At 48.5% G+C, this 17,189-nt stretch overlaps 1 protein-coding gene across 1 annotated transcript in view; it reads left to right on the top strand.

Moving 5' to 3' along the window:
* Positions 1 to 17,189, top strand: part of LOC134966846 (ephrin type-A receptor 8-like) — a 196,577-nt gene that overhangs the window by 164,726 nt on the left and 14,662 nt on the right. The window contains exons 13-15 of the mRNA XM_063943890.1: positions 195 to 404; positions 3,267 to 3,416; positions 5,324 to 5,514. Coding sequence (XP_063799960.1) covers positions 195 to 404; positions 3,267 to 3,416; positions 5,324 to 5,514 — 551 coding nt within the window. The remainder of the gene's footprint in view (positions 1 to 194; positions 405 to 3,266; positions 3,417 to 5,323; positions 5,515 to 17,189) is intronic.

Genomic DNA, 17,189 nt, shown 5'->3' on the forward strand with positions numbered 1-17,189 from the left:
GGGTCTCATCAGGCCCATGCCTTGGGTTGACTGTCGGGAATGCTGACACTTTATGTGGGTGATGGGTCATGGGGGATATTCTCAGGGGGAACATACGGATGGGGCACAAGAAGTGTGACCCTCATATAGCTGTAGCACTTCTGTATGGTGGTCGGGGAGTGAACGTGGACAGAGCTGATGGTTCTTTATTTCAGAGCCGTGACGGACAGTTCACTATAATCCAGTTGGTCGGCTTGCTGAGAGGCGTGGCTTCCGGAATGAAATACCTCTCTGACCTGGGCTTTGTTCACCGAGATCTAGCGGCTCGTAACATTCTGGTGAACAGCAACCTGATGTGTAAAGTGTCTGACTTTGGTCTGTCGCGGATATTGGAGGATGATCCTAATGCTGCTTACACGACCACAGTGAGTTTTCCTGAAAGAAGGATCACACCGGACATACAGATGGAGCCATGCTCATCTAGCCTTCTCTGCTGCGCCTAGGTGCACTATGGTGTATTAGCATAACCCTCTCATCTATTGTTCTCCGCTGCAATACAATACAGAGAGAACAATACAGCAGGGGATTAATTCCGACTGCCCTGGCTCAGATATTCCTATTAAAGGCCAAGATGAAGAGGGCTCCTTCTATATACTACTAAGGACAGGCTGGGTCACCTCCCAGCAGGTTATATATGAGATTGGGAGTGGCTGCTGATTTATCCAATCGGATCGCACCCTGCCCACCGGCACCACCCCTCCCCCCATAGCGCATGCGTCACTGGATGCACAGATAGGTTTTCGGGGTTTAGACCCCAGAGTCCTATCACCGCAGAGGACGGCTCTTACCGCGAGGACTGTCCTTCATGATTCCTGCATACAGCGCTAGTACACGCCGGTGTGCATGTGGTGAGTGGCGGGACGCCACGATGACTGATGGATCCCGCCCCATGAATGATAGCGGTATGTTGCTGCCTGGTGTGGATGGTACTTACCTCTTAGCTGGTCTGATAATCCCCAGATCATTGTATCTATAGTAATCATGTCTCATTGTGTACTGTCATGTGTTTTGTGCAGGAGGTCACCAGTCAAAGGGTCAGCTTCATATGGTCAACAGGTTCAAATGGTTGACATGATGTTGGTTGACACACATAGGGTATATTTACTAATAATCCAAGTTTGTCCGATTTCTGTTTTTTTATCTAAGTGGCAACACAGGAATTTACTAAGCACAAATCTCGGCAGTGTTGGGGCTATTCGTAATGGTTTTGACGGCAAAGTTCAGAAATACGAATGAATAGACGATCGGTCAAACGCGGCTGTTTGTTCATGCAACACGGAATTTACTATTAATTCGTATTTGGGTGTTAGTCTCTGAGTGCTCAAGTGCGGGTGTTTTCTTTTGCGATTCGTTAAAAAAAGCAGCAAAAAAATAGACCTGCTTTTTCCTGGCGAGTTTGGATAATCATGCACGGATCAGTGAGATCTGTGCATGGTTATCTATGGGAAAGGGTCTGGTTAGTGTCAAAATGTAAAAAAAAATTGAGTGGGGTCCCCCCTCCTAAGCATAACCCACCTCGGGCTCTTTGAGCCGGTCCTGGTTGTAAAAATACAGGGAAAAAATTGACTGGGGATCCCCCATATTTGAACAACCAGCACCGGGCTCTGCGCCTGGTCCTGGTGTAAAAAATACGGGGGACAAAAGACATAGGGGTCCCCCGTATTTTTCACAACAGCACCGGGCTCCACTAGTCAGAGAGATAATGCCACAGCCGGGGGACACTTTTATATAGGTCCCTGCGGCCCTGGCATTAAATCACTAACTAGTCACCCCTGGGCGGGGTACCCTGGAGGAGTGGGAACCCCTTAAATCAAGGGGTCCCCCCCTACAGCCACCCAAGGGCCAGGGGTGAAGCCCGAGGCTGTCCCCCCCATCCAAGGGCGGCGGATGGGGGGATGATAGCCATAGTGTTAAAAAAATATATTGTTTTTTGTAGCAGTACTACAAGTCCCAACAAGCCTCCCCGCAAGCTGGTACTTGGAGAACCACAAGTACCAGCATGCGGGGGAAAACAGGCCCGCTGGAACCTGTAGTTCTACTACAAAAAAAATACCCAAATAAAAACAGAACACACACACCGTGATAGTACAATTTTATTACGTACATGCACACCTACATTCATACATACTTACCTATGTTGACACGAAGAGTCGGTCCACTTCTCCACGTAAAATCCACGGGGTACCTGTAAATAAAATATATACTCACAACAATCCAGTGTAGATCGGTCCTCTTCTGTTTGTAATTCACGTACTTCGCAAAATAAAAAAATGAAAAACACGATCCACGCACTGAAAGGGGTCCCATGTTTACACATGGGACCCCTTTACCCGGCTGGCAGGACCCCCCGTGACTCCTATCAAAGAGGGTCCCTTCAGCCAATCAGGGAGTGCCACGTCATGGCACTCTCCTGATTGGCTGTGCGCTCCTGAGCTGTCAGTCAGGCTGCGCACTGAAGATACAATGTAGCGCAGACCGCAAAGTTCCCACCACTGTACGCATTTTTTTTTTACGGTTTTTAACCCATTCTGCACTGCTCACAATGCACACAATGAAGCCCTGCACGGATCTCACAGATCCAGCCGGGATTCATTGTGTTTTGTCAGGCAGTGTTTTACTAATCACTCCCGTAAAACACTGCCTGACATTACGAATCACATCGACATCGGAAAATACGAATGTGGAAAACTCTGCAACTTAGTAAATTACTGTATCAGGATTCAAAAAGTTGCAGTAAAATGCACCCGATACCATTCGAGATCAAACACCCTTAAAAACGGCAAAAACACGAATAATAGTAAATATACCCCATAGAGTCAACTTTTTTTTTTTTTTTTTTTTTTACTTTCATGATGTACTGTCAACGTGGACAATGATTGGGAAGAGTAACCTGTGCCGGGCGCAGTGAGGCATACTGTCTGAAGCGTGGCGAGCGGACACGTTGCCAATAAGTTGACTTACATGTGGTCAAACATGCAAAATACAACATTAAAAAAACTTGTCTGCTTTCTTACATGTTAACCTATTGGCCCTATCGTCCTTTGGACCCTGTTGACCTTTGCACCCTGTTGACCTTTGGATCCTGTTGACCTACTGCATGTCAACAATATGGGGTCAAGCTGTTGACTTTCGGCCTCTTTCTGGTTGGCCCAATGATCTACACTCCAGGAGGTTGTGGCCACAGCAATAAATACAATCTAATATAATGATAAGCTTCCTGTCTTTAGGGCGGTAAGATCCCCATCCGCTGGACAGCGCCAGAAGCCATCACCTACCGGAAGTTCTCCTCCGCCAGCGATGTGTGGAGTTACGGCATCGTTATGTGGGAGGTCCTGGCGTATGGCGAGAGACCATACTGGAACATGACCAATCGAGACGTACGTACTCAGGCAGGGATTGCTCTGTGGGGGTAATTCAGACCGGATCACAGCAGCAAATTTGTTAGCAGTTGGGCAAAACCATGTGCACTGCAGGGTGGTGGTGGTGGGAGGGGGGGGGGCAAGTGTAACATGTGCAGAGAGAGTTAGATTTGGGTGGGATGTGTTCAGACAACTCTAAATTGCAGTGTAAAAGTAAAGCAGCCAGTAGTTACCCTGCACATAAACAATATAACCCACCCAAATCTAACTCTCTCTGCACATGTTATATCTGCCTCCCCTGCAGTGCACATGGTTTTGCCCAACTTCTAACAAATTTGCTGCTGTGCTCAACACAATTATCCCCTATGTCTCAAATCATCACCGTAACAATGACCTATGCATTCTGTTACACATCCGCGCTATACTCTATATAATGTATACTTATAATTACATGTTGCTTTATGGAGGCTATAAAACAACTGCGGGGTCCGGGGTGACCGCTACAGAATAGGACATGAGGGGTCCCCGCACTGCAGCCTGGGAGGGGGGGGTTGTGTCCTGGAATGTAACAGACGGCCCAAGCCTTTTATTATTGTCTTTGGTTTTGATACATATATATATACTGTACACACACACACATATACTGTACACACACACACATACTGTACACACACGCACACATATATACTACACACACTTGCAAACACACACATACTGTGTACCCACACACACATACTGTACACACACACTGTACACACTCACACACACGCACACACACATACATACTGTACACACACATACTGCACACACATGCGCACATACACACACATACTAAACACACACATACGCACACACACATACTGTACACACACACGGTACACACACACACACACACATGCGCACACACATACATACTGCACACACACACACGCACACACATGCGCACATACACACACATACTAAACACACACATACTGTACACACTCATACTGCAGACACACACACATACTGCACACACACATACTGCAGACACACACACACCTGCGCACACACACACATACTGTACACACACGCATACTGTACACACACATACTGTACACACACACATACTGTACACACACACACATACTGTACACACACACACATACTGTACACACACACACATACTGTACGCACACACATACTGTACACACACGCATACTGTACACACACATACTGTACACACACGCATACTGTACACACACACATACTGTACACACACGCATAATGTACGCACACACACATACTGTACACACACGCATACTGTATACACACACATACTGTACGCACACACATACTGTATACACACACATACTGTACACACACGCATACTGTGCACACACATACTGTACACACACGCATACTGTACACACACATACTGTACACACACGCATAATGTACGCACACACACATACTGTACACACACGCATACTGTATACACACACACATACTGTACGCACACACATACTGTATACACACATACTGTACACACATACTATACGCACACACATACTGTACACACACGCATACTGTACACACACACATACTGTACACACACATACTGTACACACACACATACTGTACGCACACACACATACTGTACACACACATACTGTACACACACGCATACTGTACACACACATACTGTACACACACATACTGTACACACACACACACATACTGTACGCACACACACATACTGTACACACACGCATACTGTACACACACACATACTGTACACACACACATACTGTACACACACATACTGTACACACACACACATACTGTACGCACACACATACTGTACACACACACATACTGTAAGCACACACCTGCACACTGTGGTGTGCTGTTTCCAGCTGTGACAGAAAACGATTCTATTTCAGGTGATAAATTCGGTAGAGGAAGGGTATCGTCTCCCTGCCCCCATGGGGTGCCCCACGGCCCTACACCAGCTCATGCTGGACTGCTGGCAGAGAGACCGCAATGAGAGACCTCGCTTCTCCCTAATTGTCAGCATTCTGGATAAACTCATCCGTAACCCGGAGCACCTCAAGCTGAGCGCCACCGTCAACAGGTACCCACCGCACCCCAACACGTTACTATTCACCCCTGTGTGATACACAACGTTACACAATACTGTCCTGCCCATACATTATACTCACTGCACCGCCTTCCTCCACAGCGTTACACAATACTGTCCTGCCCATACACTATACTCACTGCACCGCCTTCCTCCACAGCGTTACACAGTACTGTCCTGCCCATACATTATACTCACTGCACCGCCTTCCTCCACAACGTTACACAATACTGTCCTGCCCATACATTATACTCACTGCACCGCCTTCCTCCACAGCGTTACACAATACTGTCCTGCCCATACACTATACTCACTGCACCGCCTTCCTCCACAACGTTACACAGTACTGTCCTGCCCATACATTATACTCGCTGCACCGCCTTCCTCCACAGCGTTACACAATACTGTCCTGCCCATACATTAAACTCACTGCACCGCCTTCCTCCACAGCGTTACACAATACTGTCCTGCCCATACACTATACTCACTGCACCGCCTTCCTCCACAGCGTTACACAGTACTGTCCTGCCCATACATTATACTCACTGCACCGCCTTCCTCCACAACGTTACACAATACTGTCCTGCCCATACATTATACTCACTGCACCGCCTTCCTCCACAGCGTTACACAATACTGTCCTGCCCATACATTATACTCACTGCACCGCCTTCCTCCACAACGTTACACAGTACTGTCCTGCCCATACATTATACTCACTGCATGTTATGATTCCTGTACTCCAGACCGGAGGAGATCTTATGGCAGGGATCTGAGTACAGGAAAATAAGCTGGTTGAGGGAGCTGGATAGCCTAGTAACCCCTGGCGCCCTAACTCCGTTGTCTCGCCCGTGTTATCAGAAATCCCCTGCGAGACTATGGTTGCTTGAGCCCATGGCAGCCGCGTTCGAAGGGCGGATTATGTCTGCCCAACCCCGATGCCCCCGCAGGTCTTAATGGGAGACAAGGGGAAGTCCGAGACAGGGTGATAACAAGGGGCCCTCTGACTAAGCAACCAGGCCAGGGGTTACAAGCTAACTAACTAAATCAAAAGGTATGTGCGGACTAGCCGCCAGGAAAAAGGACAACCAAGGATCCACTGATCCGACACTCCTATCCGGCACCGCCGGACACCAGAGTGGATCTGTGGAAGCGGAATCCTCCGCAAAGCTCCAGAACACAATAAAACAAAATAATAAACAGAAGCGGACAAGCCGCAACACACGGCTGCGCCGCGACTCACGAACACCACCAGATGTTAAAGGTGCTCGGTCAGACTCCAGGAACAGATGGTAACTTCCGAGTACAGGATCTCTGAGGACAGGAACAACCGAAAAGACCGGGACTGGGAACTCTCTGCAGCAGACACAGGCAAACAGGAAGCTATCACCGGCGTCTGTAAGAAGTCCTGAGGGTGCCTTTATTCAGGCACCCTCCAATCAAGATCCAGACAGGACAATCAAATAGAAATGCCGTGCAGCTTGCATGCTGCACGGCCAGCACATAATCAGGGTAATGAGAATAGACCCAGCAACGGGGAACGCGGCTGAACGTGGCGTCCCCGTTGCTAAGGTCAGAGCGGCTCCGTGCGCCCGGCGTCTTAGCGTTGCCAGGGAGCCGGCGGCTGAACGCGCACGGCGTCCCTGGTTGCTAGGCGCCGGGCCGCACGGCCGAGCGGACCCCGGCGCCTAACAGTACCCCCCCCCTTGAGGAGGGGTCAAGGAACCCCTAAAGCCAGGTTTCCGAGGAAATTCACGAAAAAATGCCCTTTTGAGCTTTGGGGCATGAAGGTCTTCATCCAGGACCCACGACCTTTCCTCTGGCCCATAACCTCTCCAATGCACCAAAAAATAAATCCGACCCCGGGACAACTTGGAATCGAGAACCTTCTCAACTAAGAACTCTTGCTGACCCTGTACATTAACTGGTGATCTCCCCTGAGATTTTTTACGAGGAAACCTGCTGGACGAAACATATGGTTTAAGCAATGAGCAATGGAAGGTATTTCCGATCCGTAAAGTTTTTGGTAAACGTAACCGGAAAGCAACTGGATTGACTTTTTTGATAATGAGAAATGGTCCAATAAATCTAGGACCCAATCTGGCTGAGGTTTGTCGAAGTTTGATGTTGCGAGTCGACAACCACACCCTGTCTCCTACTTTAAAAGTGCACGGCCGCCGGAGCCTGTCAGAAAAATTTTTTTCCCGGAAAGCTGCTTTTCTGAGAGCCAGGTGCACTTTTTTCCAAATAAGTTTAAGATGAGAGGTCAGGGCCAGAGAGGAGACAGAGGAATGTTGAAAAAATGAATTAGCTCTGGGGTGGAAACCAAAAACTGCAAAAAATGGAGACACATTGGTGGAAGAATGACAGGCATTGTTATAAGCAAACTCCGCCAATGGAAGAAACTCAGACCAGTCATTTTGGAGTTTGGCCGAGTACAAACGCAAATATTGTTTTAGAGATTGGTTAACTCGCTCAGTCTGTCCATTGGATTGTGGATGATAGCCGGAGGTTAATGATAATTTCATCTTTAACGAAGCACAAAAAGACTTCCAAAATTGTGCAATGAATTGTGGACCCCTGTCAGAAACAATATCGGTGGGTAACCCATGGAGTCTGAAAACATGACGGAGGAACAAGACTGCCAATCCCTGGGCAGATGGCAATCGGGGGAGAGCAATAAAATGGGCCATCTTGCTAAAACGGTCCACTACCACCCATATGACTCGGCATCCGGCCGACAGAGGGAGATCCACCACAAAATCCATGGAGATATGCGACCATGGCCTAAGAGGAACCTTCAAGGGCATAAGTTGACCAATAGGCAAAGAACGGGGAACTTTATGCTGTGCACAGACCTGACACGAAAAAACAAACTCTTTAATGTCTTTGGAAAGACCAGGCCACCATACTGAGCGGGATACTAATTCCAAAGTCTTAGCGATTCCCGGATGCCCTGCAACTTTGCTATCATGAAATTCCGCCAAAACAGTTGCTCTCAAAAACTCAGGAACAAAAAGACGACCAGCAGGAGTATTTCCCGGAGCTTGATGTTGAAGCAGCTTTAATTGGGAAAAAACATCCTGTGTGAGACCTGCCTGAATGACTGAAGGCGGAAGTATGGGAGTAACAGGACTGTTGTCTTGAACCGGAAGGAAACTGCGTGACAGGGCATCTGCCTTGGTATTCTTGGAACCTGGTCTGAAGGTGATAATGAATTTGAAACGAGTAAAAAATAAAGCCCAACGAGCCTGTCGGGCATTCAGTCGTTTAGCCGATTCAATGTATTGAAGATTTTTGTGATCAGTCAAAACTGAAATGGTATGGGTTGCTCCTTCAAGCCAATGTCTCCACTCCTCGAAAGCCCATTTAATAGCCAGCAATTCCCGGTTACCAACATCGTAGTTGGATTCTGCAGATGAGAATTTCCTGGACATAAAGGCACAAGGATGTAACTCAAGGGAATCTGGATCCTTCTGAGAAAGGATAGCCCCTACTCCAACCTCCGAGGCATCCACCTCAACAATGAAAGGTAATTCTGGGTTGGGATGTCTAAGGACAGGGGCTGAGACAAAGGCTTGTTTTAAGGCCTGAAAAGATAACTCAGCTTCACATGACCAATTGGTAGGATCCGCTCCCTTCTTAGTGAGTGCCACAATGGGAGCAACTAGGTCAGAGAAAGAGTGAATAAATCTTCTATAGTAGTTTGCAAACCCTAAAAAGCGCTGAATTGCTTTTAAATTGGTGGGTTGCGCCCAACTAAGGATGGCTTGGAGCTTTTTTGGTTCCATTCGGAATCCCCGAGGGGAAATAATGTACCCTAAAAAGGATACCTCCGTGACATGAAATTCACACTTCTCCAGCTTGGCATATAGGTGATTTTCACGTAATTTCTTTAGCACCTGACGCACCTGGGTGACATGTTGTTCTACGGAGTCAGAATATATCAAAATATCGTCTAAATAGACCACGACGAATCTTCCCAGAAACTCACGGAGCACATCATTAATGAGATCCTGGAAAACTGCCGGAGCATTAGATAGGCCGAATGGCATGACCAGATACTCATAGTGGCCTGACTGAGTACTAAATGCCGTTTTCCACTCATCCCCTGACTTGATTCTGATGAGGTTATATGCTCCTCTCAGATCAATCTTAGAAAAAATAACAGCCGAACGTAGCTGATCAAAGAGGACAGAGATCAGCGGCAGAGGGTAAGTATTCTTTACTGAGATTTTATTCAAAGCTCTAAAGTCAATACAGGGTCTGAGTGAACCATCCTTCTTCTCTACGAAGAAAAAACCTGCACTTAAAGGGGATTTAGATGGCCTGATAAACCCTTTTCCAAGGCTTTCTTTCACATACTCATTCATGGCCACAGTTTCAGGACCAGACAATGCATATAACCTTCCTTTAGGCAACGTGGCACCAGGAATTAACTCAATGGCACAATCATAAGGCCTATGGGGAGGCAAAATATCCGCATTGCCCTTGGAAAACACATCAACAAAATCTTGGTATTCCCCAGGAATATGTGCGGAACTGGCGGCAGCTACTCGGATAGGAAGCGTAATACATTCTTTATCACAGATGGTACCCCATTGTAGGATCTCCCCAGACTGCCAATCTATGATGGGATTATGAAAGGCCAGCCAAGGGTGACCCAGAACCACAGGAACTGCTGGACAATGGGTAAGGAAAAACTCAATCTTTTCAGAATGTAGAGCTCCCACCGAGAGCAAAACAGGAGGCGTACATAGAGAAATAACCCCATTGGATAAAGGACTCCCATCTAAACCATGCATGGTGATACACCTACCCAAGGTTAGCTGAGGAATACCTAAGGCCTTGGCCCATGTTAAATCCATAAAGTTTCCTGCAGCTCCACTGTCCACAAAAGCAGAGACCGAGGAACAGAGGCTGCCATAGGAAACTTTAGCAGGAACCAACAGTGAATTATTTGAGGAGATGAGCTGCAGACCAAAGTGAACCCCCTCACAATTCACTTGGTCAGGAAGTTTCCCAACTTGTTTGGACAACTACGGGCAAAATGTCCCTTACCTCCGCAGTATAAACACAGACCATAATTTTGCCTCCTGGTTCTTTCTTCCGGAGACAATTTGGAGAGACCAATCTGCATAGGCTCCTCAATGTCTACAGGAATGGAAGGAACCCAGGGAGAGGACCCGGCAGAGGCCCCTTTTTCAGCCCTTCGCTCTCTGAGCCGACGATCTATTTTAATAGATAGCTCCATGAGGTTATCGAGGGTCTCAGGAGCGGGATACTGGAGGAGACTGTCTTTTATAGATTCAGATAAGCCGAGGCGAAACTGACTGCGCAGGGCTGGGTCATTCCAGCCACAGTCGTTCGACCAACGGCGAAACTCCGTACAATAATTTTCTGCGGGATTCCTACCCTGTCTAAGAGCACGCAACTGACTTTCTGCGGACGCCTCTCTATCAGGATCGTCATACAATAGCCCTAAAGATTTTAAAAAGGCGTCTACAGACGATAAGGCCGGATCGTCTGTCTTTAAACCAAAAGCCCAGGTCTGAGGATCCCCCTGAAGTAGAGAAATAATAATCCCAACCCGCTGAGCCTCTGTACCTGAGGTAACTGGTCTTAAACGAAAATACAGTTTGCAAGATTCTTTAAAATTAAAAAACTGTTTTCTATCCCCAGAAAAACGGTCAGGCAGATGCATTTTTGGTTCAGGGATGACCCTCGGGGAAGTCCGTAACAGATCTTCCTGTGACCTCACCCGGAGGGACAGATCCTGAACCATCTGAGTAAGTTCCTGAATCTGACTAACAAGAAGCTGGCCAGGGTTTGGCCCAACACCGGTGGGATTCATAAGGCCGACAAAAATCTCCCAACTAAAAGGTGAAAAAATTTACTGTAAGTTAAATCTTTTCTTTTTTGGCCGGTGATAATGTTATGATTCCTGTACTCCAGACCGGAGGAGATCTTATGGCAGGGATCTGAGTACAGGAAAATAAGCTGGTTGAGGGAGCTGGATAGCCTAGTAACCCCTGGCGCCCTAACTCCGTTGTCTCGCCCGTGTTATCAGAAATCCCCTGCGAGACTATGGTTGCTTGAGCCCATGGCAGCCGCGTTCGAAGGGCGGATTATGTCTGCCCAACCCCGATGCCCCCGCAGGTCTTAATGGGAGACAAGGGGAAGTCCGAGACAGGGTGATAACAAGGGGCCCTCTGACTAAGCAACCAGGCCAGGGGTTACAAGCTAACTAACTAAATCAAAAGGTATGTGCGGACTAGCCGCCAGGAAAAAGGACAACCAAGGATCCACTGATCCGACACTCCTATCCGGCACCGCCGGACACCAGAGTGGATCTGTGGAAGCGGAATCCTCCGCAAAGCTCCAGAACACAATAAAACAAAATAATAAACAGAAGCGGACAAGCCGCAACACACGGCTGCGCCGCGACTCACGAACACCACCAGATGTTAAAGGTGCTCGGTCAGACTCCAGGAACAGATGGTAACTTCCGAGTACAGGATCTCTGAGGACAGGAACAACCGAAAAGACCGGGACTGGGAACTCTCTGCAGCAGACACAGGCAAACAGGAAGCTATCACCGGCGTCTGTAAGAAGTCCTGAGGGTGCCTTTATTCAGGCACCCTCCAATCAAGATCCAGACAGGACAATCAAATAGAAATGCCGTGCAGCTTGCATGCTGCACGGCCAGCACATAATCAGGGTAATGAGAATAGACCCAGCAACGGGGAACGCGGCTGAACGTGGCGTCCCCGTTGCTAAGGTCAGAGCGGCTCCGTGCGCCCGGCGTCTTAGCGTTGCCAGGGAGCCGGCGGCTGAACGCGCACGGCGTCCCTGGTTGCTAGGCGCCGGGCCGCACGGCCGAGCGGACCCCGGCGCCTAACACTGCACCGCCTTCCTCCACAGCGTTACACAATACTGTCCTGCCCATACATTAAACTCACTGCACTGCCTTCCTCCACAGCGTTACACAATACTGTCCTGCCCATACATTATACTCACTGCACCGCCTTCCTCCACAATGTTACACAATACTGTCCTGCCCATACATTATACTCACTGCACCGCCTTCCTCCACAGCGTTACACAGTACTGTCCTGCCCATACATTATACTCACTGCACCGCCTTCCTCCACAACGTTACACAATACTGTCCTGCCCATCCCCGTGTACATTATACTCACTGCACCGCGTTCCTCCACAACGTTACACAATACTGTCCTGCCCATCCCCCGTGTACATTATACTCACTGCACCGCGTTCCTCCACAACGTTACACAATACTGTCCTGCCCATCCCCCGTGTACATTATACTCACTGCACCGCTTTCCTCCACAACGTTACACAATACTGTCCTGCCCATCCCCCATGTACATTATACTCACTGCACCGCGTTCCTCCACAGCGTTACACAATACTGTCCTGCCCATCCCCCGTGTACATTATACTCACTGCACCGCGTTCCTCCACAACGTTACACAATACTGTCCTGCCCATCCCCCATGTACATTATACTCACTGCACCGCGTTCCTCCACAACGTTACACAATACTGTCCTGCCCATCCCCCATGTACATTATACTCACTGCACCGCGTTCCTCCACAGCGTTACACAATACTGTCCTGCCCATCCCCCATGTACATTATACTCACTGCACCGCGTTCCTCCACAGCGTTACACAATACTGTCCTGCCCATCCCCTGTGTACATTATACTCACTGCACCACGTTCCTCCACAACGTTACACAATACTGTCCTGCCCATCCCCCGTGTACATTATACTCACTGCACCGCTTTCCTCCACAACGTTACACAATACTGTCCTGCCCATCCCCCGTGTACATTATACTCACTGCACCGCTTTCCTCCACAACGTTACACAATACTGTCCTGCCCATCCCCCGTGTACATTATACTCACTGCACCGCGTTCCTCCACAACGTTACACAATACTGTCCTGCCCATCCCCCGTGTACATTAAACTCACTGCACCGCGTTCCTCCACAACGTTACACAATACTGTCCTGCCCATCCCCCGTGTACATTATACTCACTGCACCGCGTTCCTCCACAACGTTACACAATACTGTCCTGCCCATCCCCCGTGTACATTATACTCACTGCACCGCGTTCCTCCACAACGTTACACAATAATGTCCTGCCCATCCCCCGTGTACATTATACTCACTGCACCGCGTTCCTCCACAATGTTACACAATACTGTCCTGCCCATCCCCCGTGTACATTATACTCACTGCACCGCGTTCCTCCACAACGTTACACAATACTGTCCTGCCCATTCCCCGTGTAAATTATACTCACTGCACCGCGTTCCTCCACAACGTTACACAATACTGTCCTGCCCATCCCCCGTGTACATTATACTCACTGCACCGCGTTCCTCCACAACGTTACACAATACTGTCCTGCCCATCCCCCGTGTACATTATACTCACTGCACCGCGTTCCTCCACAACGTTACACAATACTGTCCTGCCCATTCCCCGTGTAAATTATACTCACTGCACCGCGTTCCTCCACAACGTTACACAATACTGTCCTGCCCATCCCCCGTGTACATTATACTCACTGCACCGCGTTCCTCCACAACGTTACACAATAATGTCCTGCCCATCCCCCGTGTACATTATACTCACTGCACCGCGTTCCTCCACAATGTTACACAATACTGTCCTGCCCATCCCCCGTGTACATTATACTCACTGCACCGCGTTCCTCCACAACGTTACACAATACTGTCCTGCCCATTCCCCGTGTAAATTATACTCACTGCACCGCGTTCCTCCACAACGTTACACAATACTGTCCTGCCCATCCCCCGTGTACATTATACTCACTGCACCGCGTTCCTCCACAACGTTACACAATACTGTCCTGCCCATCCCCCGTGTACATTATACTCACTGCACCGCGTTCCTCCACAACGTTACACAATACTGTCCTGCCCATCCCCCGTGTACATTATACTCACTGCACCGCGTTCTTCCACAATGTTACACAGTACTGTCCTGCCCATCCCCCGTGTACATTATACTCACTGCACCGCGTTCCTCCACAGCGTTACACAATACTGTCCTGCCCATCCCCATGTACATTATACTCACTGCACCGCGTTCCTCCACAGCGTTACACAATACTGTCCTGCCCATCCCCTGTGTACATTATACTCACTGCACTGCGTTCCTCCACAACGTTACACAATACTGTCCTGCCCATTCCCCGTGTACACTATACTCACTGCACCACGTTCCTCCACAATGTTACACAATACTGTCCTGCCCATCCCCCGTGTACATTAAACTCACTGCACCGCGTTCCTCCACAACGTTACACAGTACTGTCCTGCCCATTCCCCATGTAAATTATACTCACTGCACCGCGTTCCTCCACAATGTTACACAGTACTGTCCTGCCCATCCCCCATGTACATTATACTCACTGCACCGCGTTCCTCCACAACGTTACACAATAATGTCCTGCCCATCCCCTGTGTACATTATACTCACTGCACCGCGTTCCTCCACAACGTTACACAATACTGTCCTGCCCATCCCCCATGTACATTATACTCACTGCACCGCGTTCCTCCACAACGTTACACAATACTGTCCTGCCCATTACCCATGTAAATTATACTCACTGCACCGCGTTCCTCCATAACGTTACACAATACTGTCCTGCCCATCCCCCATGTACATTATACTCACTACACTGCGTTCCTCCATCGTAGCGCAGAGCACCAGTCAATTGAATCCCAGCATCTGTAGGGGAAGCAGATGGACTTAGTGTCCCCCAGTACATGCTGCATGGCCCCCTATAAGATAAGTCACCGGCCGGTATATCAGTCAGAGTGTCACCATCCCTACCGTCATCTCTGCGTCGTCTCTAGAAATAAGAGTTTTGTGTTGGGGAATGTATTGTTTTGTGGGATCGGTTCCTCTGTCCCAGAATAGATGCAGTGTGTCTCCAGTGCAGGACTGATGCCTCACATTCTCGGAGGGCAGAGGAATCATTTCCATCACAAGTAACGGCAATTCTATGTAGGACAAGACAAACCCTTCATCCATTAAGTGTTTTATTAGACAGTAATTAACAGAATGAGAACATAAACTATAAATAGGATGAATCCATCTGCTGTGTAACATAAATAGATTACAGATAACACACACTATGATTAATGTTCCTCATGCACTAACATAAGTTACTCAGCTCCTCCATAGAGGTTTGTGTCCTCTTACAGTACCAAGATGCTTCCATCTATCTATGTCTCTGTTTACCATACCAGGTCACTTCTTCAGTCACATAGGTCTCTGTCTACCATACTTGGTTGCTTCTCCTTTCATATAGGTCTCTGTCCATCATCCCAATTCACTTCTTCCATCATACAGGTCTCTGTCCTCCATCCCATGTCACTTCTTCCTCCACTCAGGTCTCTGTCCTCCATCCCAGGTCACTTCTTCCATCATATAGGTCTCTGTCCTCCATCCCAGGTCACTTCTTCCTCCACTCAGGTCTCTGTCCATCATCCCAGTTCACTTCTTCCATCATACAGGTCTCTGTCCTCCATACCAGGTCACTTCTTCCTCCACTCAGGTCTCTGTCCTCCATCCCAGGTCACTTCTTCCATCATATAGATCTCTGTCCTCCATCCCAGGTCACTTCTTCCATCATGTAGGTCTCTGTCCTCCATCCCAGGTCACTTATTCCATCATATAGGTCTCTGTCCTCCATTCCAGGTCACTTCTTCCTCCACTCAGGTCTCTGTCCTCCATCCCAGGTCACTTCTTCCATCATATAGGTCTCTGTCCTCCATCCCAAATCACTTCTTCCATCATATAGGTCCCTGTCCTCCATCCCAGGTCACTTCTTCCATCATACAGGTATCTGTCCTCCATCCCAGGTCACTTCTTCCATCATATAGGTCTTTGTCCTCCATCCCAGGTCACTTTTTCCATCATATAGGTCTCTGTCCTCCATCCTAGGTCACTTCTTCCATCATATCCATCAAAGCGGAGGGATTCACCTCCCAAGCTCGGTCCATCAGCACTGGGGCACCCCAGGGCCATGTCCTCTCACCCCTGCTCTTCTCCCTGTACATTAATGACTGTTCCTCTGAGTCCCAGTCAGTTAAAATCATTAAATTCGCCGACGACACCAACGTCATCGGCCTCATAAAAGAAGGGGACGAATCGGACTACAGATGGGAAGTGGATCAGTTGGCCCGGTGGTGCAGCAGTAACAACATGGAGCTCAACCCACTCAAAACCATCGAGATGGTAGTAGACTTTAGGAAGAAACCAGGTGAAGCACCCCCACTAATCATAGCTGATCGTTGCCGCTAGTGGACTCCTTTAAGTTCCTGGGGAATACGATCTTTAGAGACCTCAAGTGGGGATCAAATGCAAATGCCACCATCGTAAAGGCGCAGCAGAGGCTGTTCTTCCTAAGGCACACAATCGTAGAATCTGTCCTGTGCTCTTCGATTATCATCTGGTATAGCTCCACCAGCGAGAGAGAAAAACGCAGGCTCCAAAGAGTGGTAAGGTCTGCTGAGAAGATCATCGGAGTTGACCTCCCACCTGTCCATGACAGGTCTCTGTCCTCCATCCCAGGTCACTTCTTCCTCCAC

The sequence above is a fragment of the Pseudophryne corroboree genome, chromosome 10 (assembly GCF_028390025.1).
Source record: "Pseudophryne corroboree isolate aPseCor3 chromosome 10, aPseCor3.hap2, whole genome shotgun sequence".
NCBI classification, from domain to species: Eukaryota; Metazoa; Chordata; class Amphibia; order Anura; family Myobatrachidae; genus Pseudophryne; species Pseudophryne corroboree.